Source organism: Styela clava, chromosome 15 (genome assembly GCF_964204865.1).
Source record: "Styela clava chromosome 15, kaStyClav1.hap1.2, whole genome shotgun sequence".
Taxonomy (NCBI): domain Eukaryota; kingdom Metazoa; phylum Chordata; class Ascidiacea; order Stolidobranchia; family Styelidae; genus Styela; species Styela clava.
Window position 1 is genome coordinate 12,119,025 of NC_135264.1, and position 27,290 is coordinate 12,146,314.

Here is a 27,290-nt window from a genome sequence, read left to right on the forward strand (position 1 = left end):
AACTGTCGTGGGTTCAAATTTACGTGGGTTCAAATGTACGGGAAACTTTATATATATATATATCAAATACCAGAGTTCAATCTTCTCTTCATTGTATGTTCAGGACTCACAGCGAACCCACGGGCATATTGATACCGGCTTATGTGCACCAAACAATCATTTTATTGAAAGTAGTAATCCTGATACCTTTTCCTTTCAGATATATTATCGTATTATGATAACTGAACATTTATTAACTGCATATCTTGCGCCTCTTAACCGGTATCACGCTTTGAACTCAGATCTAGTCGTAATATTTTCGTAGCAAACACTCAATGGCGACTGTAATAAGTAGTACTTTGCCCTTCCTAATCACTACATGTTATCATGTTGTCGTAGGTGAGTCATAAAATTCAGACAGATACGAATAGGAAACGGCCTTTTCTATTGCTGAGACCACGTCTAGTCGGCTTTGTAACGACGATGATACTTCGAGAACGAAAAACGACTGACGGCTTCCTGTACGGCAAAGTGTCTTTGGCGAAGAGACATCGTCAAACTTTTTCATTATGTTTGCTTGTCGGCAAACTACGCGTGTATTGTGTTTCGTCACCGCCGACACCATTTAGCTTCGTTTTAAAAAGTACTCCCGCTTCACTTACGTTAAATCACAGTTAAATTAACCTCCATGTTTTTAAGGTAGCTGACCAACTTTCCTGTTCAAACCGTACATCTTGTATAATTTTCGCATTACGAGATAAAAACAATGAATCTGATACCATCATAAACGAATTCAAGCATGAAGCACGCTTGTATCGCTCCCTCCAGTCCATACCGAAAAAATGTTGTTCTACTGCTTTATATTTATTATTATATATCGTATTAATGTTTTTTTCATTGGTTGACAAATAATAAATCTCCCTCTCTATCTTTGAGAGATATCTAAATGTCGCACCGCAATGTCAACGATGATTTTGTTTGGGGTCTTCCTCGTCTCATTTCGAAACATGAATGCTCAAGACAATTAAATATCTGCATGTGACGCGATGTTGTCTTCATACAATACTTTGTTGTTACTTATTGATCTTTGTCGGTGAGTATGTTGATAGGTATTTGTCTGTTTGTTTGTCTGTCTGTTAGACACTTTCGTATGTTACACGATATCTCACGAAAGCGAGATTGAATCTGCTCCAAATTTTGCATGTTAATTCATCATATCTCGGACCAGAAGCCTGTTAATTTTGGACGCATTATGTCGTATAATTGGTGAGTTATTAATCATTTAATTTATTTTTCTTTCGTTTGTGTGTGTGTGGAAGATCGATAAAGTCGGCGGTCTCCGATCGCTATCTTGTTTATTTATCAACAAGTTGAAAAATGTAAAACGTTATTACTTAAGTAATAACGTAATTTATTCAGATTATCCAATAGAATAACAACGTATCGGAATATATTGTAATTCCACGATATTTAATATAACTATTTCAAACCTATTTTATTTTAGCATGGCATTCGTCTTCCGCTTGGTTTTACTCGAGATGCGGTCGCATGCTTCTTACCCACGAGCGATATCCACTGGTTATTGTACCAAATACTTATTTTAATTGAATTTCAAAATTGTATTTAGAGATGGCCGTTCCAAAAAGTCAGGTCTTATATACCTAAGCACTTATCGAATAGGAATTTGATAGAGCGAGTGCGTCACCACCGAGCAATGCAAATTTAAAAGTACACTGATAGAAGTACACTGGTAGTGAAGTACACTGATTTTTATGTGGCCTTGACCCTATAACCGAGCAGCAGTTCAGTCAGGAAGAACGTTACGCCAACGAGCGCAAGGTTGTGTCAATCAAGTCATTTGAACCAAATGTAATTTCATGACAATGAATTGCTTAATTGTCGACTTTCGACATTCTCCGGAAGCCATACTTCATCACTACTCAGAACTTTTTGCGTACAACCCATCCTTCAGGGCAGGAAACTCAGATCAATTCTCGGTTTGTCAGTTATTTCTTTCAAGCCACGCTCATATGAAAACAACGCATTTACAGTAAGTACGCTTGCAATAAGGGTGTTTATGGCATGTCAGTTCATATTGGTAATTAGGTAATTTAAGATGCAGAAATTCGGATATTTGAAATGTTATAAACTTGAGTGCAACCATTCAGGGCATCGAGTGATAGTGATTTACCATCATCGCAATATTATAATATTCAATAGCCTACACACAGGGAAAACTTTGGTGCGTCTTGAGTCTCACTGTAAGAGTCTAAATTAGTAATAACCATTGAGATTTGCGGTTTTGATGAATGAACATTTAGACACTTCGATCAGAAAAGCCTCAGGATAGCAAACGTCTGTGAGTAAAATAGGCTGTTTTGTCACCTAAACTGAAGTGAAAGAGAATCAGCGAGATTAACTGCAGCTAAGGGAAATGATATTGTATTTATTCGAAGTATGTATATAATATTCTGTAATGTTTTTTGTCATGTCGCTTTCACTATGATCGTAAATTTTCGTCATTCAGTGAAATATAAGAGGTCTTGTTTTAAAACTTGTTAGTAAATCCGATTTCATATTTATTCCCAGAGAGAAATCGAGAAAAAAAGGCTTAACCATGTTTTGGATTACCGTCTTTTAGGCCAATTAGCAGTCTAGGCGAGAGCAAATCGTGACAGCTTTATGAGTATGGCCAATCTTTCTGCAAGGTTGTTCTCGACTGCTTCAGAATAAGCGTTACGGAGGGCAAGTAACGTTTCGGCGCGTACGCCACTGTCAAACCATGTAGCTAAAGGCTTGATAAATTTAACAGGCTCCATTGCATGATCAATAACGATAATTCGTACTTGCAGACATATACATAGGTGAGGCATGTTACAAATAATACTTATTCAACTTTGATATAATATATATATATATATAAATATAAAAAAGCTTCAAAATGTCAACGTCCTCAAGATCAAGCCTGTCCTCGTTATTTATTTTGGAGGACCACCAACGACGCATTAGGTAATATATTTATAATGTCTTAACCTGAAATGGCATTTCTAGAGTATTTTTCGAACTGTGGCTCCTACTCCCAGTATATTGAGCCTTGAATATCTGTATATGAGAATTATATCATATCGAAGGTTGAAAATGTAACTACCAAGAACAATGAAAATGGGATGTGTATCGAACCCTTTTCCTTTCTTATATGATTTGACGATTGATTGGTTTGTGTCTATACAACGTCAAATCTGAGTGTGAGGTGTACACTTGTCCCTCTTCTAAAATTAACGTTGATACCTGGCATTTGAAATTAAACCGAATTCAATACACTTAGATGAGCATATTGATCATTGAAATTGATTGTTCTTCACTATTTTTGTCAAAACATTGACAAGTGTACATTTTTAATGTTTTATTTCTTATCACAGCAACATCGGATGTTTGATGCATTTAATTAAAGGAAGTATCGGGCCCGGTCTTCTGATGCTACCTTGGGGCGTGAGGCATGCAGGCATAATTGCTGGACCAATTTATATGGTTTTGATAGCCCTCATAAACATGCACTGTATGCAGATATTGGTTAAAAGTTCAAGATACCTATGCAAGTTGGTATTTCAGCTATTTGTTGTTTGTTTTTACTCAATTCTGCCTCTAATTTCATTGCCGTAATCAAGCGGAAAATTTTCTAACAAAATGTCCTAATTTTCATTACAGAAAGCTGAATTTATCAGCCCTGGACTACGGCGACCTTGGATATTATAGTGTATTATATGGTCCCATTCAAAGATTACAACCCCATGCATCAAAAGCTAGAATTTTTGTCAACGCTTGTCTTGTTCTGACTCAATTCGGAATTTGTTGCGTCTTTGTCTTATTTGTTGGTCAAAATATACGACAGGTATTTTAACTTTAGAGCTTTATTTACTTTTTATGAACGTTTGTGTTTCATATTTCAGTGGGCACTCAAACGCGGGATTCTGCTGTTCTTAATATTGAAAACTTTCTAGTTCAACATAGCCTAACCAATTTAGTAGTAGCTAATGTTGCACTCTAATTCCACCTTTTGTCTGGATGGAAATGGAATAAGAAATTGGTTCTGCTGTCTCTTGAATAAATTTTTTCCTTCATGGTATTGTTACGCTTCTGTTGGCGATTACTAATATTGACATTTTTATTTCTACAGGTTTTCGCCGTTTACTGGGAGAATATACCAGGAAATCGAGTTTTTATGGCATTGCTCATCATTCCGGTTATCTTGCTCACACTTATTGAAAATCTTCCTGTGCTTGCTTGGTTTTCAACAGCTGCGAATGCCGCAATTCTGATTTCCGTTGGGATGATATTGAGATATTTAACACCGGTAACTGCTTTATCGATTTTGAAATCAATCAAATGGTGATCGTGTATTTGAACCCATACATTTGCACCTGTATATCCGCGGGTTCAATATATATGAGGTTGCTAAATCCATGGGTTAGGATTAGTATGGGTTCAAAAAATGGAATGGAATGGAAATGAAATGGAACCCAATCAAATACGTTTTGTTCTGCATTCCCTTTTCTCTCACAGGCCTACTACTTTTCGATTAAGAAAATACTTGCTTTTTCAATTCACTGATCTAAATAGCTTATCACCCGCCTTTCGTATTGCATTTGTACTATAGTTTCATGCCAAACATAAAACCTGGAAATAATTTAATGAAATAAAATTCAAGTATTCAGAATAATTTACTCTGAGAAATGATTTGCACACAGTACAAGTATATAATTTATGTATATAAATATATCAAGCACAAATATTTTGTAGTGATTTAACGCATTTTATTCTTATTTAAGAATTTGCCGCCCGTGACATCAAGGCCTTTTATAGCAGAAATAACTGATTTTCCTTTGTTCGTTGGTGGCGTCATATATGCCTTTGAAGGCATAGGAGTGGTGAGTATTCTAGCATAAGTCTAATGAATTAGCCTACATCGTCAATGCGATGAATAGCCTAAATAAATATAAAAATAATTTGCTTGAAAATTCACAGATTCTACCTCTGGAAAATGCAATGAGGACGCCAGAATACTTTCCCAAAATTATCTATATCGGGATGACAATGATATCTATACTGTACATTGTGTTTGGATTTATTGGATACTTGAAGTTTGGCTCGAAAGCTTGTGGAAGTATTACACTGAATCTCCCGATTACTCCGTAAGTAAAACCGTTGGTAATATTATTAGGGATAATTATCAACATATAGCTAGAACACCGCATTTTTACAGTCTTTGACACAATAGCAATTTTATTTGAGTTTGACTATATATATGGCTTTACAGTCACACCATGATTTAGTCTACACTACAGGCTAGTTACTAAAACATCGGTTGCAAAACACCGGTTAGTCTGTGGTGAATTTGATCTGTCGTTTTTTTTAGGTGGTGTATGCCGCACCAAAACTAAACCTGCTATAAAAATGAAAACAGATTTATATAATCAAGGTTGCTTCCTAGTTATTTGCAATTTACAATATATAACTATTATTCAGAACTATCTGATTTTAATAGGAATTACGGTAGCATGTGTAGTTTCAATTTTGCTTTGGGACGCATTGTTTTAGATAAAATTGTAATAAACGATATCGCTGCAACGCGAGACACGCGGTCGAGAATATAAACTAATTATGCCTGATATACAATAATTTAGGTAATCTAGCGGTAGCGGGCCGTTTTCATAATCAGATATTTGGACTTGTCACTTTTGTTCAGATTCTATGAAACCGCTCGCATCTTATATTCGTTTGCTCTTTTCGTCACCTATCCTCTACAATTTTATGTTATAATGGAAATCATAAGGGCATCCATTGATCAGGATTCAAAACTTAAAACTAAGTATTTGCAATGGACAATCAAAGCATTAATCGCTACATTTTCCTGTGAGTATTTGCATGTTGCATTTGCATGTGATAAGGTGTTTCACGAATTTCAATGGACGCTTGTGGGCTTTCTTGAATGGTGCTGCAACAATACCTAATAATGTCAGTTAAACGTGACGTAATAATTGATATCAAGCCAACCGCCCAAGCTTCACTCCTTTAGTTTTCTGTGAGTTTGTATCGAATTTCACGATTTTGTAGTTTTTTATGTTTTGATAGAAAAGTTGATAAAAAAGTCGACTAGTTCAATCAACGAAACAACATTTCTAAAGTTAGTTATGCTATGCATTAATCTTGCAAAAGTATGAAGTATTGGTTAAACATCTTAGGTTTGGCATCATGAAAAATGTTCCTATATTTTACCATTGTGAAGGTTCTATTGTTTTACAAAAAGTTGGGATTAATATATTTTCGCTAAATACGAACAAAGCCGAAAACGAGGTTATAAACTCTGATTGAAAACGTACGAAAGCAAATGGCTAATACCTGATTAGCCATTGTCGCGAATGTAAAGAAAGACCATGCTCGCGTATTTCGCGAAAATGCGTATTTTTCAGGGGTCGAAAATGAAACCCAATTATTCTTGATATACAATAATTTTAACACATCAGGTGTATGTGCAATTGCTGTTCCAAGCCTCGGAAATTACATTTCGCTCGTAGGAACAACTGTCACAACTACGTTGGCTATAATTCTCCCAGCAGTGATTGAAACCTTGACTTTTTATGAAAAAGCTGGAACCACATATCAACCAATAGGAGACGTGACAGCTGGTGACGCGTCCAGCAGTGATGAAGAAAATGAAAGGTATGTGTCAAATATTTATTACAAGGCATTAATTAGATTAGATACAATTTCAAATTTGACAAGACTTTGCAGGAGAATATAGCATCCTAAGAACTCGTTTCATTTGCATAGGAATTTTACAGTAAAATTTGTATTTAGAAATGAAAAAAACGAAGAAAGCCCTGCATACGAAAAGTTGCGGCCATTGGAATTATGCAAAAACGCATTCATCATAACATTTGGAACTATAGCGGTGTTCGTTGGTTCAGCTGCTGTATTGAAAAGCATCATATTGACTATGAAGCATTATAATCCAGAACACGTTTGCAGTGGCGGTGTGGCAGCATTGAAAAATACGACGTATTTCAACTCAACTATACGGCTTGGTGTGGATGTCTAATTAGCAATCAGTAGTTTATTTTTCATCATGCTGAAAACACGCACTAAATTTAGGAATCGCAATAAATTATGAAAATAATAGCATGTCACGGCGAGAGGAGACGCGAAAGCTATATTTAAGTATCGGTGATATAATAATAAAATGACTCGACGTAACTCGTACATTTACATCCCTGATGGCGCCAGAGGCGGTTGCTTAGAAATTTCGTCTGCCGCCTGCTTCGTAAAAATTCCACTAACAAAAAAAGAATTGGTAATCGCGTTATATATATCTGACTAATAACGGCGAGATAAAAGAAAGAGTATATGCTCGTCCTATCTCGAGAAGGCGAAAGAAGTAAGATGAATTCAGGTAATTGATTTCTAATAGCAGAGCAAAAGCAAGGGTTTAAAGTTTTACGCTTCTCCATTGAAAATAGCCTATTGCTTAGGGTGACCATACGTCCTCCTTTTGAAGGATTTGTCCTTTTTTTTCGTTAAAAAATTTGTGTCCTCCGAGGACGCTCTAAAATGTCAAAATGTCCTCCTTTTTTCACGGGATTAAATATTTAAAATTCTCCTATATTATCGAAAGTTTTTGATATGTTAAGAAAATTACAAAGTCAGTAGAGACTTGTAATTATCATTATACACATGACAAGCAATGCATTGCGATGTGATAGCAGAGAATGACTCTGGTGATAGCATGCAGACGGGTTTACTCTAATTAGATGCACACTTCTTATGCTTACTCGTTTACTACGTAAAATCGTTTTGTTTCACAATTAGGTTTTACGCCATTCACCTCGTATATCGCAATTTATGAAAATTTGGATTTGGACAGAAAATTACGCCAATATACCCAGTTTCACGATATTAAAAAAAATAACCCAGCAATGTTGGAGACGATTAAAGGAACTGCCAAATACTCATGGTCTAAGAGAAAATCAATCGATTGTCCTGCCTATTTTTTTAATACAATAAAAATGCGTTATTTCATTGTTGTCATTTCGTCTATTGTCACTTTTATATTTAATTCTAGGGAATTTAGTAGATATATTATAATGTATATCTCATACACAGATGAAATGCGGTTCCATATTTACGGTTCTACCAAACAATGTGTCCTCCTTTTAGGGTTTGGAAATATGGTCACCCTACTATCGCTAGACTACATTCTATTACATGGCATTTCATCAGACTAATCCGCAATCTTTACGGCAAGCCCGGTTCTAAGCTAAGGCCTCACCGGTATCGACGTAAATTGTTACTGTTTAGGAACACATAGCCGGGTCTGTCAAAAACAAATTGCGATATGCTGTTCGTGGTATTCAAGAAACAATTTGTAAAGACTTGATTTAAGCCCCAATATATTCTCTCTAAAGTTTTAAACCATACCAACGTTCATTGTTGAACACAATCACTGATCTTTCAGCACTTGACCTCACTGGCCGTCTAAAGTAGACTAGCAGATTTAGCAAGGGCCTGCACGCATGTCTTAATTTATGTAGTCGGCGATTAGAAATACGTCTGGAATTTGTGCGGAGTAACAATTATAGAGATATACTGCAGATATTCTTAGAGTAGGCATTGTAATACATTTCATGAATAGTCAATTTATGCTCGAAAATGCCAAAAAATTACGCTATTCAGATGTTGGTTTCGAACTGAGTTGTTATCAGTTTTATGTACGTGATTATCTCCCGGTAGTTACGACTCAAGTGCAGAATAGCAGAGATAAGTGGAAACGTTTTTGCTCCTTTGTTTTTACTGTGTAGTATATACAATATCAAAAAATACATTGTCATGTCAAAACGACCCTATCTATGTACAATCGAAGATTCTCATAGACGTTGTTGCCCAACATCGTCTGGTAGAACCATTACTAGGAACCCTCTATTATGCTAAATAGAAAAGTCTCGACCTCGCTAGTTAACGAGCCTCATATTTTAAAAAGGAATCTTGTTCGATAGCTTGTCGAGAACATGTGGAGGAAAGTCAATCGGCGAAAACTCAGAATTGGAGCGAATAAAATTATGTCGGATTTTTACGAAATTAAGTGTGTCCCAATTTTTTTTTTGCGAGAAAGTTGACTGCTCACTATCATATTATTGTTTGCGATTTGATTACAATGTTTCTATAAAACATCGTTAAATGATTCAGAAACATAATGTTGGAAACGAAATGGTATTTTCCTTAACGTATGACTCAGGGTCGTCCAACCCGTGGCCCGCGGGCCACATGTGGCCCGTCGAGGAGTTTCAAGTGGCCCGCGCTGTATTTTCGAAATAAAAAAAAAATTGAGTAAAACTTTTATTTTTCGAGTGATGTAGTTAATATGAAGATTTGATACAAAAAATTTGTTTATTTTCCTGAAATGCGCTCTGCTAGCCCTTTCAAACGAGCCATGAGTGCCATCCCCAACTGGAAGAAATCGATACATAAATAGTAGCTTACACACTTGGGCAGAATGGCAGTTTTAATGACCTCATAATTTGGCAGCACGTACTCGTACAAGCAAGTTTTTTCACAGATGAACCATGTCAAATTCCCTCTGAGATCACTAATTTCTGACAGTCATATGGAAAATTCGCTTTGCATTGCTACATCGTCCTTTTCAGTGAATATTGACAAACTTGTTAGCGAAAAACAGTGCCAAACTTCACACTAAATAGTCTACGTGTAGAAAAAACTTTGTTGACTTTACTGTATCTTCGTTTTTTTTTATTGTTCTTATTATTGAGAAAGTTTGGTGCGAGGGTTTTGTTTGTTTTTTCATTAACTTTTGGTCAGTGTAGCAAAACTAGAATATAATTACCATGTTAAGTGGCCCGCGCAGTTATTAGTAAACTAAATATGGCCCGTCGGCCAAAAAGGTTGGCCGACTCTGACGTATGTATTCTGTAATGCAACACAAATGGAACAGGATAATTATTTTATTACGACTTAAAATAAAATTAGAAACATAAATTTTCAAATATGATTTGTAGAAGAAAACAACGCAGTCATAATACAAATCAATTGGTGTTACTTTAGCGTGGAGCATACCGATCTACACCCAGAGGTCTACCGCGTGAGTGATAATACAGCCGTAGATCTCAAGTTAAAGCGCCAAAGGGAGTGTAGACCTTACTCTCAAGTAGCACCAATCGATTTTAATAATCATAATAGATATATCTGATGTTAAATCCTTCGCCACTAAATGTTGAGTCCGAATATAGCCGCATTGTTGCTCTCATATTGTAAATGTATATGCCTGGGCTACTATGATATCTATTTCCCGTTAAGGTATATCTAAGATTAGTAGAGTCAACGCCAAAATATTCGTAAAACTTTAGAAAATCAGAGGAATCCAAATCCAACTTGTAAACTATAAATTCAATTCTATTGGTATTTGCATTCGCATGAAAATACCAATAATAGTCGACGCCATTCGGATATAAGCCTGGGTATCCCGGGGATAAGATTATATTTTGTCGGTAATCATCATAATAAGAGTAATATTCGCCTGCTTGGTACAAATTGTAATAAACAGCATTGCTCTCGTTATAATATTTCATTAAGAAACCAGATCTTGTGACTGAAACGTCCGTAGTAAACATCATGGTTAAAAACCGTCCAGTAGCTTGGCCGTTGAATCCTTCACGATAACCGCTCAGCTGCACAATTAGTGATGAATTAACGGAATTTCCATCATATATATCCAAATGATCACAGCATGACTCCGTATCAAATGTTTTGAATTCAAAATATACAACACCACTTGGAACCGCGATGCTGTATATTTCAGAATACATGTTTGGATAATCATTAGGATAGTTAGGAGACATAACAGTATTAGTGAAATCGTCCGTTGCGGAACACATCGCATTTTCACAAAATGTATATTTCAATTTGAAAAATCCATTTCCTGAGTTATCACTGTCACTGCTATTCATTTTTATCAGCATTTGCGAATCATAACTTTTGATACGCATTCCGTTGTAGCAATAATATCGTTCACAATGTGTCAGAACCACATCAGTCGTGTTGCCATCATAAAAATTGATCGAATCATAATATCCCAGTGATATCAGGTCAATGTAAACGTAGACAGTGTATGACGGAGGTGCTTGAACCAGCCATTGGCAGTCGCTTCCTGCAGGATAGTAATTCGGATAATTTGGCGAAAGTATTGAATCGGGTGCTGAAGTGAGTGTTTCCGGATAAAAACAGTTTCGAGTTAGTTCTGACGCGACAGCATTGAAGCGAAAGGCATATCTACACGAATCGCTGTACCATAAGTTCAAACTCACGAAAACATCCGTGGACGAAGATACAAAACTAATTCCATGACTGAATGACACATATGTACCAAACCACAGTATGTCATGAGACTTTGAGTCGCCATCATAAACTGTGAAGTTACCGTTATACAAATCGATTTCATCAATAACAAAATTGACCTGGAATCCGTCGTTGACTTTTATCAACCAATAGCAATCGCTGTAGATATAAGTGTAGCTTGGATAATCAGGATTCATTACAAAACCTTCTTGCCATTCCAACGTTTCATCCATGGATTTTAAAACGCGATAAACCTTATAATTAATTTTGAAACCAGAACTTGTTATGGAATCATCAGATTTGAATAGTATAGAAACTATATTATTAAATGAGATGTGTTCTAATTTTTCCCCGCCAATTCCAGAAACTGATCCTATCCGCTTTCCAACGTTAGGTATGTTATCATCGATTATTGTCAGAGTGTCGTAAACTGGCTCTAAGTTCAAATTTTCTATTTCAAAACGAATGAGGTTATCTCCTGTAGTTGATATAGTCCAATTAATATTCATATTATTGTCATAATTCTCTGGAAAGTTGGGTGACGTTAGCGTTTGCCAATTTGTGTCATCTACATTCAGACTGATATAATGCGAGTCAGACGTGGGGATTAGAGTTTTAGAATGAAAATATGCATTAAAACCGCGTAGATTTACGTTTTTACCCAACGTGGAAAACGAAAGTAGAAGTTTATTAGCAGCTGATTCGTACACTCCAACGTGCTGGTTGTAGCTTGAATATATGTCTACATCTACAGTACTGAACTTCCAAAGAACGTCACCATTGGAATCTCCATAAACACACAGTTCTTCGCCAGATTGGACATCAAAATATAGGATTTCCAAAACAATGAATGTACCAGGAGAGGAAGTGATTTCCCAAGTTAGAAAAGATGACGGTGGGTAGGTAACGGGGTAACCCGGACTAGAAATCGTTCCTTGATCCTGATATATTGAGAAAGTTTCGTTTCTTGGCATTTTTAGTGTTGGATTTTCCATATCGGAGTCCGTATCGTCGTTTGTTGAATCCGGCTTGAAATCGGAAAATTGCAAAGAAAATCCACCCTCGTTTATCAAACAATCACTTTGGAATTTAATAAGAACGGCTGACCCGGATGATCTAAACGAGTTCCCATCATGTCCTTCGCCAGAAAGCGCAGACATGAGAGTAGATGAAGCGCTTGTGCCATCGTAGATGTATAAATGATCACAGCAGGCTTCGGACTCGTAACTTATAATCTCGACATCAATTAATAATCCGCTAGGAACATTTATATACCAAGATAAGTCAGCGTTGTTTGGATAGGATTCAGGATAATTAGGTGATAATATTACACCTTGTATACTTGTTGTGCTTTCTTCAAGTTGAATTGTAACATTCGTTTTGTATGTATCTTTCAAATATTGTACAGATTCATAGGTAATGGGAACTACATATGAAAGCGACACGGATAATACGTCATTTGGGCGAACGTTCAGGATTGCTATAACTTCCTGAGTATCACCTGATTCGGAATATGTCGAGTCTTGTGGACCGATATTTCCGACCAGCATCGTGCTATACCCAGTATTAATAGCATTTTCATATTCTCGCTCAGCTTGTTTTTTCTCGCTACTCTGTCGTTTATCAAATTTGTAAACATGCCCGTGATTATGAATAATAAAATTGGTTAGTACTGCATTTCCTGGCATGGCATCTCGTAAGGTCATTTCTGCAGAATTATGCGAATCTGAGTTTTTAACGAAAAACTCCAAAGTCTGTTCACGACTTAGTATTTCTCCATCCCCGCTTCCCATTCCACTTCCCTCGTAAATATCAAGTACCAAATTGTCAAGTATATCGTCAGGATCTGTAAGTGCTCGCCTGCTGCGTGAATGGGTAAAGAAATCCTGGAAATAAGATGTTTTAATTTGAATGAGCTATACCTCTTTAGGATCCCTATAGTCAAATATTTTCCAAACCAGCAGATTTTCAAAAAATTAATTGAAAAAAAAATTGTTTGGAACACAGTTATGTAATACTGTGAGTGGTTTTATGCTCCATTTCGCTCAAGACATATGATCGATAAATAAAAAGGCATTATTCTTTACTGTTAAAAAAAAAAAAAACTTGAGTCAGCCGGTAATAGTAATATCAGCGCTAGTGGAAAATACATAAGTTGAAACCATTGCTCTGAGCCCGCTTACTCCTGTACGAATTAAAAATTGAAGGAGTCGAACACAATCCGCCACACTATCATAGCAGTCGAAAGGAAAGCACCCTGATCTGTACCATAATACCAACTCCCGGCGTTGTGTATTCAGGAATATTCATCGCCTATGTGAGTTTTGTGAATAGGAATACATTTGTCAAATATTTAGTTCTATATACATGGCACAAAGGTTCACCGTTGGGCACTTTTTCATGTTAAATTAATATATGTATTCATGCTTACCCCAACTATAGAATTCTCATTTTCTGGATCTGCCACCAAGACATAGAAAGAAGCTGTGGTCCAACAAGGTATCAACGTTGTTACAAACAAAATCGAAAGAACAAAATAGTTGACGCAAGACATCCTCGGCTTATTGTGCGATGGGGAGATATGTGAAGACTTACTGAAACCCTCTCTTATTTATATTGTTATATTGCCCAGATGAAACACGCGCAAAAAGCATGATTCAAGTATCAGCGTACAAAATGAGTTCGGAGTATCAACTCTAAAATTAGAATTCAAGATATATTCTTATCAACAGCTGCTTCAGTCCCAGGCCTAATGTGTTTGCAACGTGACGAAGCACAATGTAATGTATTTGAACTACATTCATAACAAGAGATGATTAATAATTGAAGCAAAAAACACCACCCACAGATATTTGCGCCTAGAGCTTTTGTACCCGTAGGCGTTTATAGCCACATGCAGTTGCGTCAGAGTTGGATCAATTACATTAATTCAGTTCAATTACAATTGCAATTACTCCGTGCAAAAATATCAAATTACATTACAATTACAACAGAGCAATGCCTAAATATATGGACAAGTTACACAGAGCGAAGCAGTCCTTACCCTTGACGCTACCGCTACCCTTAAAAAAATTCCGAGTCAGAATCAAACCTGACAGCCAGTGTTTCCATGGATTTAGCCTATTTTATCAAAGCCATTTTTAGACTAAATTTTGATTATTACTATTAATTAAACTACAACTCCTAAGAAGGCAATATGATGATTCACTTACTTGATGCAAACTTAAATTTCCGAAACACAACTAAAAACTAACGAAAAGCATGCGAAATCGCAAAATGAGGTATTGTTTACAACCACGACTGAAAATCTGTTTTAACGCCCCTTGGAAAAATATTTTGCCCTTTTTCGTGTTATTGCGTGCCAAATGAAAGAACGCCGTAGTTTGGTGACCCCTGGTGTAATTGAGTCGAAATTTTAGCAAATTACATTTACAATTACACAGAATGAAAATGCCTCAATTACATGAAAAACTGTAATTAATTACATCAATCACAAATGACAATTGATCCAACTCTTATTTGCACCCATAACTAGGCATTTGCGTTCACGTACGTATTCATCTTCATCTTTTCAATTCGAGACTGTTTTCTTCTTATCTGCGAGTATTTATTATTCATTCGCGAAGAAGCTAGTTTATCGTGTACAATTAGTAAACTCGCACACGGGTGAAAATTCATCCGAGTGCAACTATAGGTGAGTGCAAATGTTTGTGGTGTGGGTGCAAGCGCCCGAGGATTCAAATGCTATAGATAGAAATTAAAACAGGTACGAATGTCTTTAGATTCTAATACTCATGGGTCCAATCATAAAAATGTTGTAACTATACCAAGGACCTTGGTCTACCTGTTCATACCACAGTACTCCTCTACAGCACGCACAGCGTATTTTATTTACAGTTATTGGACACGCGAGTGAACCTATGGATCGTTTCAATATTATGTTGTTGTTGTTCTTTGACACTCTTGGACACCTAGTGGAAAATCTCAAAAGTCGCTTTTCTCTTTGATTACTGGACCAATTGCTTTGAAATTTTTAGTGGTTGAAGATGAAATTTTTCTCTATTTAAAATATTTCTGTTAGCTCTGTGATATTTGTTTTCGTTTGCTATGACGTCACCGAACGTTCTGCGGACGCATGATCACGTGCCATCGAACGTCGGCGTGAAGGCGGATTCTGCAATTCGATGCTACTCAAAAATTATTTTTTGAGGTTACCGCCACCGGTGATGCTAAAGGTACGGTAAACCGTACTATACTGCTTCGCTTGGTGTGAATATATTTGTAGACTGTGGTATCTGCTGTTATAATACCGTGATAAATCGAATTAGTTGGTTTTGCAAAGAAGAAGCGTCTGGCATCATAGGTATATTGGTAAGTTAACGTACCGTACCGCATGGGAATATCTGAGAAGAGATTTTTTTTAAATTTTGTTCCAATAATGGAGAAGGGAAGGACATGGATTACTTGGTATTTCAATTCACGTTGCAATTGAATGGAGAAGAATAGATCATTGCCACGGTACATGTGAAATGGGAGGCAGACAACTAGACTACACACGGACAACTCACCAGAGACAACTCGACTACAGCTAGGCCTGGTGAGTTGTCCGTGTAGTCGAGTTGTCCATCAGCCCTAAACGGCTATGACAGTCACTGTACCGAAAGTTGTACCCCGATTCAGGTGGTGTTAAGTTGGCGCATGTTATTTAGTAACGTTTTTATGTGAAATATTTAACTGTGGTACCTGATACGGTACATAATTGACTCATAGCACGAGATATTTCAATATAATCAAGAAGAATGGATCATTGTCACAGGACCTAAAATATCTATGAAAATCCCTGTACCGTCACGGTACCTGGTAAGTCACCGCATATGATTTTCGAGGAATTGTCTGCGTGTCCGTATATTTGAGCATTGTTCTCTTGTTATAAGTTTAATGTAATGACGTAGTCTACATCGCCAACTCAAAGCGCGATACACTAACTTTCCTATATGATTTGCATTGAATTTGTGATGAGTAAATAAATATAACAATAATTTTCTTGAAAATTCACAGATTCTACCTCTGGAAAATGCAATGAGGACGCCAGAATACTTTCCCAAAATAACTCATGACGATGATATCTATACTGTACATTGTGTTTTTACAGTCTTTGACACAATAGCAATACTTTACACCATGGTTTGGTCCACAAGCTAGCTACCCAACCATCGGCTGCAAAACACTGGTTAGCCTGTGGTGAATTTGATCTGCCGTTCTTTTTAGCTGGTGAATGCTGTGTAGCGTACCGGCAGTCTATGTAATAATTATCCAAGTTAAGAATATCTGCCAATATGGTCTGGCGTCAAGTTTTCTCTCAATATTCACTTCAATTTATACTATTTTATTTATTAATTAACAATCTCAACACAACCAAATTCTCCAAACAAAACGACAAGCATACAATAAAGCGACAAGTACCAGGCAGCACAATGCAAGAAAACAGAATATACACAATAAAAACACTTTGAACAGTACTGATGATAGCTAATTTCCTGACAACAACCAAAAATACAACGCTAAAATAACTGCAATGACACTGTACTGAAACAATAATATCAGCCTACTGTCTAGCATAAACACATTCAACAAATCCCCATCCCGCAGTCACAAAACTACAAACAAACACCCCCGATAACCCACCGGAGACCAGATGCACTCCCACAGACACTCATGACCAGAATCCAACCGAAAACCAACCACACTCAAACAACTGCACCCTACCAACCACAGCACACGCTAACAGGCACACCCAGAAGAACAGATCGACAGTGTCACAACGCCCTCAGTGTCTTCAATGTTTCTCAGAACCGTATAATAAGAATTAGCTGTGTACTTTTTCAATCTTCGTTCGGGGCGCATTGCTTCAGCTAAAATTGTAATAAACGATATCGCTACGAAACAAGATGCGACGGCAGTCCGTCGGTAGCGGTCATTTTCATAACCAGATATTTGGGCATGGCCCTTTCGTTCAGGTTCTATGAAATTGCTCGCGTCTTATATTCGTTTGCTCTTTTCGTTCGTTTGCATCTATTAACCAGGATTCGAAACTTAAAACTAAATATTTCCAATGGATAATTAAAGCATCAATTGCTACATTTTCCTGTGACTATTTGCATGTGATTATAGGTGTTTCCAGAATTTTCCGAATTCGTAGTTTTTTATGTGTTTATATAAAAGTTATAAAAAGTGGTTTTGCGCCAAAAATCTTGCAGTAATAAAGTATTGATGAATCATCTTAGGCTTGGCATTCTAAGAAATTTTCTCGTGTTTCACCGTTGTAAATGTTCTACTGTTTTAAAAAAGGTTTTGTGATTAATATATCCTTGCAGTCAATTTGCTAACATCCTTTTATCAAAAACTAATTTTAGCCTAATCTATGTCAGCTTTTCAGAACAGATTTTGACTTTTCAGAAAACTCAAAACTATTCCGATATAAATATCGAACGTTTAATTAAAATTTACCTTTATTTCGGAAATATAACTACCGGTAATTACACACAAACAAAACCGAAAACGAGGTAATGTACTATGAGTAAAAACGTGCGGAAGCTACTGTCTGATGCTTCCTTGCTGATAAGCCATTGTTGCGAATAAAAAGAAAGACGATGCTAGCGGAGGAAATGCACAGGAAATATTTTTCAGGGGTCGAGAATATAAATCAATTATGCCTGATATACAATCATTTTTAACATATCAGGTGTATGTGCAATTGCTGTTCCAAGCTTCGGAAATTACATTTCGCTCGTAGGAACAACTCTCACAACTACGTTGGCTATAATTCTACCCGCAGTGATTGAAGCCTTGACTTTCATGAAAAAGCTGGAACCACATTTAAACCAATAGGAGACTTGGCAGCTGGTGACGCGTCCAGCAATGATGGAGAAAATGAAAGGTATGTGTTGTAATAATATTTCTACCCTTGATTTCTATACCGGAGTGTAGAATATTATCCAGAATAAACTCGATATTTCAGAGTACTCTGTTTACTTCATGAACAAAAAAGCAAGATACATTGTATACACTAGGGGTAGGCCAAAGCAAGATAATAACTGCATGAAAGGTCATGAACTCAGGCACTGAATTAAATCAACATAAAATATGCAATATCACTACATGTGTCAAATAATTATTACAAGGCATTAATTAGATTAGATGCAATTTTAAATTCGTCAAGACTTTGCAGGAGAAAACAGCATCCTAAGAACTCGTTTCATTTGCATAGGAATTTTACAGCAGGATTTGTATTTAGAAATGAAGAAAACGAAGAAAGCCTTGCGTACGAAAAGTTGCGGCCATTGGAATTATGCAAAAGCGCATTCATCATAACATTTGGAACTATAGCGGTGTTCGTTGGTTCAGCTGCTGCATTGAAAAACATCATATTCACTATGAAGCATTATAATCCAGAACACGTTTGCAGTGGCGGTGTGGCAGCATTGAAAAATACGACTTATATATTTCAACTATACGGCTTGGTGTGGATGTCTAATTAGCAATCAGTAGTCTATTTTCTCATCATGCTGATAATACGTACTAGACATACGAATCGCAATAAATTATGAAAAAAAACGCATTTCAGGGCGAAGGGAGAAGTTAGACTGAAATACCGGTAATATAATGATAAAATGGCACGACGTAACTTGGTCATTTATAGGTAGGCTAATATAAATGATGAAATATGCTGACTAAACGATTGCATAGATCTCAATTTATTGAATACAATGCATGACTAAGTTACTTCGTATCGAAAACACGTGATTTGTTCCTCCAACTCCGTACTAAGACTTTAAAGAATGTTTTTTCTGTGACATCTTAACGAGCTAGGTTGAAATGCTCATATACATTTCAACCACCATTACACCCGTTCATGCAAGTACGCTGAAAGCATGGCCGCGAACCCTCGAATACCCTCGTTGGTTTACGATAATTGTGGCGCTACTGGTCGAGCGATGCATGTGTTTATATAGCACGCGCCTTTTTTGTATCGCTAGATAGCGCCTCAGCGCTTGCTTGGAAACACAGATGCGGGAAATCCAGTCAGAAATTTCGTCTGTCGCCTGCTTCGCAAAATTTCCACTAACAAAAAAAGGAATAGGTAATCGCGTTATATCTGGCTAATAACAGAAAGAGAAAGAACATTAAGCGCATCCTATCTTGAGAAGACAAAAGTAGTTTGCTGAATTCAGGTAATTGATTTCTAACACCAGAGTCGTCCATCTGTTTAGTCAAGGCAAGAGTGTCAAGTTGTACGCTTCCCCGTTGAAAATAGCCTATCGCTGGACTACATTATGCATTTACATTACATGGTATTCCATCCAATAATACACAATCTCTACGGCAAGCTCTGTGCTCAGCTTAGGCCTTACCGGTATCTGAAGTAAATTGTTGCAATATGTCGTTTGTGGTATTCAAGAATAATTTGTGAGGACTTGGCCTAAACTCAAATACATTCTCTTTAAAGTTTTAAACCATACTAACGCTCATTGTTGAAGGTTGAACACAATTACTGTATGATCGTTCAGCACTTTACGCCATTAACCGTCTAAAGCAGACTAGAAGATTTTGCAAGCACCTGTAGTTTGATATTTGTAGTCGAGGATTTGAAATACGTTTATGCTCCTTTGTTTTAACTGCGCAGTTTTGCGTATGCTTGATAGAATTATAAAAAATACAGTGTCATGTCAAAACGACCCCAGTCACGTATAATCGAATCTTTTCATTGGGATGTTACCCAACGTTGTCTGATATGGTAGAACCACTATGCCAATGCCAGGAACGCATTTCCTACGCTGAATTGAGAAATCTCGACCTCGCTATTTTGCGAGCCTTAAATGTTAAAAGAGAATCTTGTTCGATAGCTTGTCGAGAACATGTGAAGGAAAGTCACTCGGCGAAAACTCAGAATTGGCGCGAATAAAATTCTGTCAAATTTTTACGAAATTTAGTGAGTCCCAACTTTTTTTTTGCAAGGAAGGTGACTACCTCACTAACATATTATTGTTTGCGATTTGATTACAAGGTTTCTATAGATCATCGAATATATACAGCACTGCGCTAATCAGAGATTCAATGATACAGATACATACTGTTGGAAACGAAGCGGTATTTTCTATAATGTACGAATTTTGTTTTCTATAATGCAACGGAAATTGAACAGGATAATTATTTTATTACGACTTCAATTACAACTATAATATAAACATAAATTTTCAAACATGATTTGTAGAAGAAAACAACGCATTTCAGTCATAATACAAATCAACTGATGCTACTTCAGCGTATGTTCACCACCATATGTAGCGGGAGGATAGACCTCATGCTAAAGTATTGCCAATCAACTTTAATATCTATAATAGACATATCCTATGTTAAATCCCTCGCCACTAAATGTTGAGTCCGAATATAGCCACATTGTTGATCTAGTATTGTGAATGCTTATAGATGAGTCACTATGATATCCATTTCCCGTTAAGGTATGTCTAAGATTTGTAGAGTCAACGCCAAAAAATTCGTAAAACTTCAAAAAATCGGAAGAATCCAAATCCAATTTGTAAACTATAAATTCAATCCTATAGTTATTTGCATTCCCATGAAAATACCAATAATAGTCGACGCCATTCGGGTATAAGTCTGGGTATCCCGGGGATAATATAATGTTTTGTTGGGAATTATAATAGTAATATTTGTCTGTTTGGTACAAATTGTAATAAACAGCATTGCTCTCAATGGTGGCATTATAATATTTCATTAAGAAACCAGATCTTGTAACTGATCCATCAGTAGTAAACATCATTGTTAAAAACCGCCCAGTAGTTAGGCCGTTGAATCCTTCACGATAACCGCTCAGCTGCACGATTAGTGATGAATTAACGGAATTTCCATCATATATATCCAAATGATCACAGCATGACTCCGTATCAAATGTTTTGAATTCAAAATAGACAACTCCACTTGGAACCTCGATGCTGTATATTTCAGAATACATGTTTGGATATTCATTTGGATAGTTAGGAGACATGACCGTTTCGGAACACACAGAATTTTCACAAAATGTATATTTCAATTTGAAAAATCCATTTCCTGAGTTATCGCTGTCACTGCTGTTCATTTTTATCAGCATTTGAGAATCATAACTTCCTATATACATGCCGTTGCTACAATTATATATATCGCAATGTGCCAGAACCACATCAGTCGAGTTGCCATCATAAAAATCCAACGAATCATAATATCCCAGAGATATCGCGTCAATGTAAACGGAGACAGTGTATTGCTGGGGTGCTTGAACCAGCCATTGGCAGTCGCTTCCTGTAGGATAGTAATTCGGATAATATGGCGAAAGTATTACATCGGGTGCTGAAGTAAGTATTTCAAAACAGTTTCGGCTTAGTTCTGACGTGACAGCTTTGAATCGAAAGGCATATTTAAAGGAATAACTGAACCGTAAGTTCAAACTCACGAAAACGTCGCTGGACGAGGATACAAAACTAATTCCATCGGTAAATAATGCATTTGTACCAGACCACAATATATCATTAGACTTTGATTCTCCATCATAAACTGTAAAAGTACCGTCATACGAACGAAATACATCAATAATAAAATTGACATGAAATCCGTCGTTGACTCTTATCAACCAATAGCAATCGCTGTAGATATATGTGTTGCTGGGATAATCAGGATTCATTACAAGACCTTCTTGCCATTCCAACGTTTCATCCATGGATTTTGAAACCCGATAAACCTTATAATTAATTTTGAAACCAAAACTTGATATGGAATCATCAGAGTTGAATATTAAAGAAACTGTATTACTATGTGAGATGTACTCCAATTTTTCCCCGCCAATTCCAGAAACTGATTCTATTAGCTTCCATTCGCTGGGTATGTTATTATCGATTATGATCAGGGTGTCGTAAACTGGTTCTAAGTTCAAAGTTTCTATTTCAACACGAATTACGTTATCTCCTGTAGTTGATATAGTCCAATTAATATTCATATTATTGTCATAGTTTTCTGGAAAGTTGGGTGACGTTAGCGTTTGCCAATTTGTGTCATCTGCATTCAAACTTATGTGGTGCGATTTTTGAGTTTTCGAGTAAAAATATGCATTAAAACCACGCAAACTTACGCGTTTCTCCAACGTTGAAAACGACAGTAGAAGTTTATTAGCAGTTGATTCGTACACCCCAGCGTAATTGTAGCTTGAATACATGTTTACATCTACAGTACGCAACTTCCAAAGAAGTTCACCATTGAAATCGTCATGAACACGCAGTTCTTCGCCATACTGGACATTAAAATTTAAGATTTCCAAAATAATAAATGTACCAGGGGATGAAGTGATTTCCCAGGTTAGAAAAGATGACGGTGGGTAGGTAACGGGATAACCCGGACTAGAAATCATTCCTTGGTCCTGAAATATTGAGAATGTTTCGTTTCTTGGCATTTTCAGTGTTAGACTTTTCATATCGGAGTCCGTATCGTCGTTCGTTAAATCCGGCATGAAATCGGAAAATTGCAAAGAAAATCCACCATCTTTTTTCAAACAATCACTTCGAAATTCAATAAGAACGGCTGACCCCGATGACCTGAACGAGTCTCCATCATGTCCTCTGCCAGTAAGCGCGGCAATGAGAGTCGATGAAGCGCTTGTGCCATCGTAGATATATAATTGATCACAGCAGGCTTCCGATTCATAACTCATTATCTCAACATCAATAGAATTCTCCTTTTCTGTATCTGCCACCAAGACATAAAAAGAACCTGTGGTCCAACGAGGTATCAACGTTGTTACAAACAAAATCGAAAGAATAAAAAAGCTGACGCAAGACATCCTCGGCTTATTGTGCGACGAGGCGATATGTGAAAACTTACTGAAAGTCTCTCTCATTTATATATTCATTTTGTCCAGATAAAAAACACGCGCAAAAAGAATGATGAAGATATCATCGTGTTACCGTGTATGATGAGTTAGGAGTACTAACTCCAAAATTGGAATCCAAGATATATTCTTATCAACAGCTGATTCATTCCCAGGCCTAATGTGTTTGCAACGTGACGAAACACAATGTAATGTATTTAAACAACATGGTTCCAACAGGAGATGATTAAAATTGAAGCAAAAACACCACCCACGGATATTTTCACCAAGAGCTTTCGCACCTGTTGGCATTTCCACCCGTAGATATTTGCGTTCGCATACGTTTCATCTTGTTTTTTTCAAGTCGAGGTTATTCTTTGTTTTCTTCTTATATACGTGCATTTATTATTCATTCGTGCAGCCATCGTGCACAATTAGTAAACTCACTCATGGGTGAAAACACCCACGGCTGAAAATTTACCCGACTGCAATAATCCGTGAGTGCAAATGTTAGTGGGTGTTAACATTCATTGTTCCAAACATACTAGGTGAAAATAACTCTAGCTCAATTCGTACCGTATGTGTTTTTTTCTCGTTGAATAAAAGTCCCAAAAGCCATCACTGCCTATATATAAATATGCCTACCACAACGTAAGAGTAGCCTACCGTAAGAATTCTGTATGTCTAGAACACACATCACATTCAATTGCGACCGATAACAATTTCGTACACGCTGAAGATGACAACACGAATAATTTTCCCTTCATCCGAAGCGGACACAATTAAATTACTATCGGGCAGATTTCAATTACCGGATCATGATGAAATATAAGCTAATCATCGAAATAATTTGAGATTTTTCCAGCGATGATATAATTATTCCAGAAGTCTGGTGACAGCACTAGAAAAATCTGGCCGTTTGCTACACATGTTTTCGTCAAAAGGCAATTGTTTTGTCGTTCAATTCTCAAATCGTGCACGCTGTTATGTGGAAATAAAAGCGATATAAATTTACATACTCTGGGTCAGTGCTTCCCAAACTGGGGTTATAATGGAACGCTGGTCTACGGAAAAGCTGCTCGTGTAGTGTTTGCATTAAATCAGGGAACATTGTTGCAGCACAACGAGAGCAGTAACTATGGCTGGCGAGACACAAAAACAATGCTTTGCCGTACATGTCATGGGCAAAATGCATAGCGAATCCAAGCTCAGCATCCAAAAACTGGATTCGGAGGAGCAATATGCGACAGTATTATCGGCATTTTTGTTGAAACAAAGAGTAATTAGTGACAACGATACCACAGGAGTGGTGACTCCTCTACGGCCCATGGGTCGGGGCCACGGCCCATCTAATTGGGCCATATGGGCCGTGGCCCCATCAGGAAAAATTCAATTATCTTACCAGAATTTTCAATTTTTACAAAATTGTCAATATTCGAACCAAAAAAATATACTCCTAGGGTTGGGACAAAATTTTGTTCAGATTTTTCACATTATAGTTCTATTATGAGTTCGGGAGCTGCCTGTGTTAGCCATGTGAATAGTCCCTCTACACAACTTGATTGGCCGAGGCCCAATTCGATGGGCCGTAGAGGAGTCACCACTTCCACCCCAACGATATGGGTGCGATTTTTTCGGGTTTCAAGTCTTAAAATCGCCTTTTCAAAAACAAATATTGTAAAATTTTGCGTTGACGTATATCCCATTCTTTTGAAGAAAACATTAACATTCGATGCCCCTCAACTTATTTCTTTGTAATTGGATTTGATCGATTTATATCGCAGAATAAGAACCACACTTACCACTGCGATTAAATCAGGACATTTTTCTCATGCTTATGAATAAGGCGTAATTAAGCTTTTGGTATTCCGATTTAGGGGTAACGATTTCTAAAAAGTTTGGAAATTACTGTTCTAGATTTGTTTCGTCAACAAAACTAAATCATTACAAAAAGTTATTCGGTATAAACTGGGAGAGCGATAAGAACACGGTCATCAGAATCCGTTCCCGGTAGCACATTTACTTCGGATGATATTTTTATGGCCTGACACTCCAGACTAGAGGTAATTACAAAGCTGGGAAGTCCTGACTGCGCATATAACTGCAATAACGCGTCTATATTTATCGCGGATTTATAATGACCATTGCAATCTCGTAAGGGATTAAACGAGTTCGCACATATCCATATGAACTAAGATGATAGGCCGGTGAATATTAGTTTCTTCTAGAACAAACATGGGCAAAGTACGGCCCGGGGGCCAAATCCGACCCGTTGGGTAATTTAAGCTGGCCCGCCTGATGCTGCCGCAACCAAACTGAAATCGTATGTTAATAAAAATAGCCTCAAGGAATTTGTTGAGATTGCGGTTAAATTTAGTTTTGGCACGAGGCTTATTGTTCTCCACTTTTGCAACACTGTAAATATTACGATCAGTAGAGGTTGCGCGAGACTAACTCCCAGTCCTTTCTCTATGCCTTTGCGCTAGTGGATCCGTATGCATGTAATGCAAGGATGCTGTAGCAGGAATAAAATACCATAATATGCAATTCAAGAGTCCTGCTGCACACTAACACAAATATATTTCTGTAACGTTTCGTCTGACCAAAATCAGACTTCCTCAGACAAGCAGTTTACAACAACATTGTTGTAAACTGCTTGTCTGAGGAAGTCTGATTTTGGTCAGACGAACGTTACAGAAATATATTTGTGTTAGTGTGCAGCAGGACTGTAAATATTGTTTATAAATTGTGACTTTATATGTCACACTTATATGGCCCGCCAGTCTAAGTGCGCGAAATTTTTGGCCTCTGGTGTAAAAACTTGCCCACCCCTCTTCTAGATAGTTTTTAAGCTAAGCTATAGTACCACCATGATGAATGAGAAGACACATAAAAAAAAAACAAATTTGACAATGATGTTATATTGTTCATTAAAATAAAACCTGAGACACATTAAATATGTATATTATAGTGCAGTATTGTACAATGGGCCAGCAAAAGAAACTGACCATCTGCAAAAATGAGTACATTCTAGGTAAGTTGGATAACTTACTCAGACGTTACACCAAATATTGCCAAGCAGCTGTGAAATAAATGGATTGAAGAAGTTTGCTCAATTAACATTCATTAGGATTGCAACTTGAAATAAAAATTGAAGATAGCAATGATAAAATGAGGTTGAAATAAACTGCACAATAAATTTGATCTAAAAACGAGTGTAATTTCGAAATAGTTTGAAGATATCAAAAAAAACATAATTTTGCAATAAAATCTGGCAAGCTAAGCAAAGTAAATTAACTTGAATGGCATTTCATTATTCGGAAATCTATTTGTACATAATTGCATACATATGATTGAAACAAAAATTTCATCTTTTTAAATCTGGATACCCATTTTAATCCATAGGATTGATAAAAAAGGTAAATGAACTGACCTCTTTATGGCGTTTTTTATTCGAGCTATATTATTATATGAACATAAATTCGAGCTGATCTTAACATAATAAAACAACAGAAAAAAAACTAGGCTACATCGCTCATTCAGGATTGCAAAAATATTTCCCATGCTCAGCATAGAAAAACTATGGATAACTATAGATCTCGTTATAAATTGTCATTGCTTTTATTCCATTTGTAAGTTCCTAATGTTTTGAAGAGTTGGGTATTGTTAATAAAAATGGATTCAATCAAATTAAAGAAAATAACTAACTTATAAAAATGCATGAGGATGAAGGTATATTTATTGTAAAATTCATCATATACTGTTAGTTAGACCATCCGAAGTGTTTCACAAAACATAACATGAATATGTATAATTCTGAACTTCACTGATGCAATACTAATTATCACATTGCAAACAGATAACGAGTGCAGTTTAGATGTTAAAGCATTAACACCGAATCGCAGTCATCTAGGAGTGGCAATAGACCTAATTTTGTTAAGTTTGTCAAGCACGAATTCTAATAGTTAGATCACAATAATCATACTAACAAGATGATAATGCC

The 27,290-nt window shown here is 36.7% G+C and overlaps 2 protein-coding genes across 3 annotated transcripts; one reads left to right on the plus strand and one right to left on the minus strand.

Moving 5' to 3' along the window:
• The first annotated feature begins 2,644 nt into the window (after nucleotides 1–2,644).
• Nucleotides 2,645–9,797, plus strand: LOC120334524 (proton-coupled amino acid transporter 1-like). Of its 2 annotated transcripts, none has more exons than XM_078109500.1 (9): nucleotides 2,645–2,843; nucleotides 3,399–3,575; nucleotides 3,685–3,868; nucleotides 4,154–4,330; nucleotides 4,806–4,904; nucleotides 5,002–5,168; nucleotides 5,723–5,889; nucleotides 6,501–6,696; nucleotides 6,835–9,797. In XM_078109500.1, exons 2-9 carry the CDS (start codon nucleotides 3,415–3,417, stop codon nucleotides 7,073–7,075), a joined length of 1,392 nt encoding a protein of 463 aa, XP_077965626.1. In that variant the 5' UTR covers nucleotides 2,645–2,843; nucleotides 3,399–3,414; the 3' UTR covers nucleotides 7,076–9,797. The 2 variants fall into 2 exon arrangements, with proteins under 2 accessions (XP_077965626.1, XP_077965625.1); XM_078109499.1 differs by lacking the exon at nucleotides 2,645–2,843 and adding an exon at nucleotides 2,850–2,988.
• Nucleotides 9,797–23,260, minus strand: LOC120334523 (cubilin-like). The gene is made up of 3 exons (XM_039402032.2): nucleotides 20,783–23,260; nucleotides 13,811–13,990; nucleotides 9,797–13,265 (listed from the first exon to the last, which is right to left on the minus strand). The coding sequence occupies exons 1-3, from the start codon at nucleotides 23,258–23,260 to the stop codon at nucleotides 10,209–10,211; spliced, it is 5,715 nt and encodes a 1,904-aa protein (XP_039257966.2). The 3' UTR covers nucleotides 9,797–10,208.
• Between the last annotated feature and the right edge of the window lie 4,030 nt (nucleotides 23,261–27,290).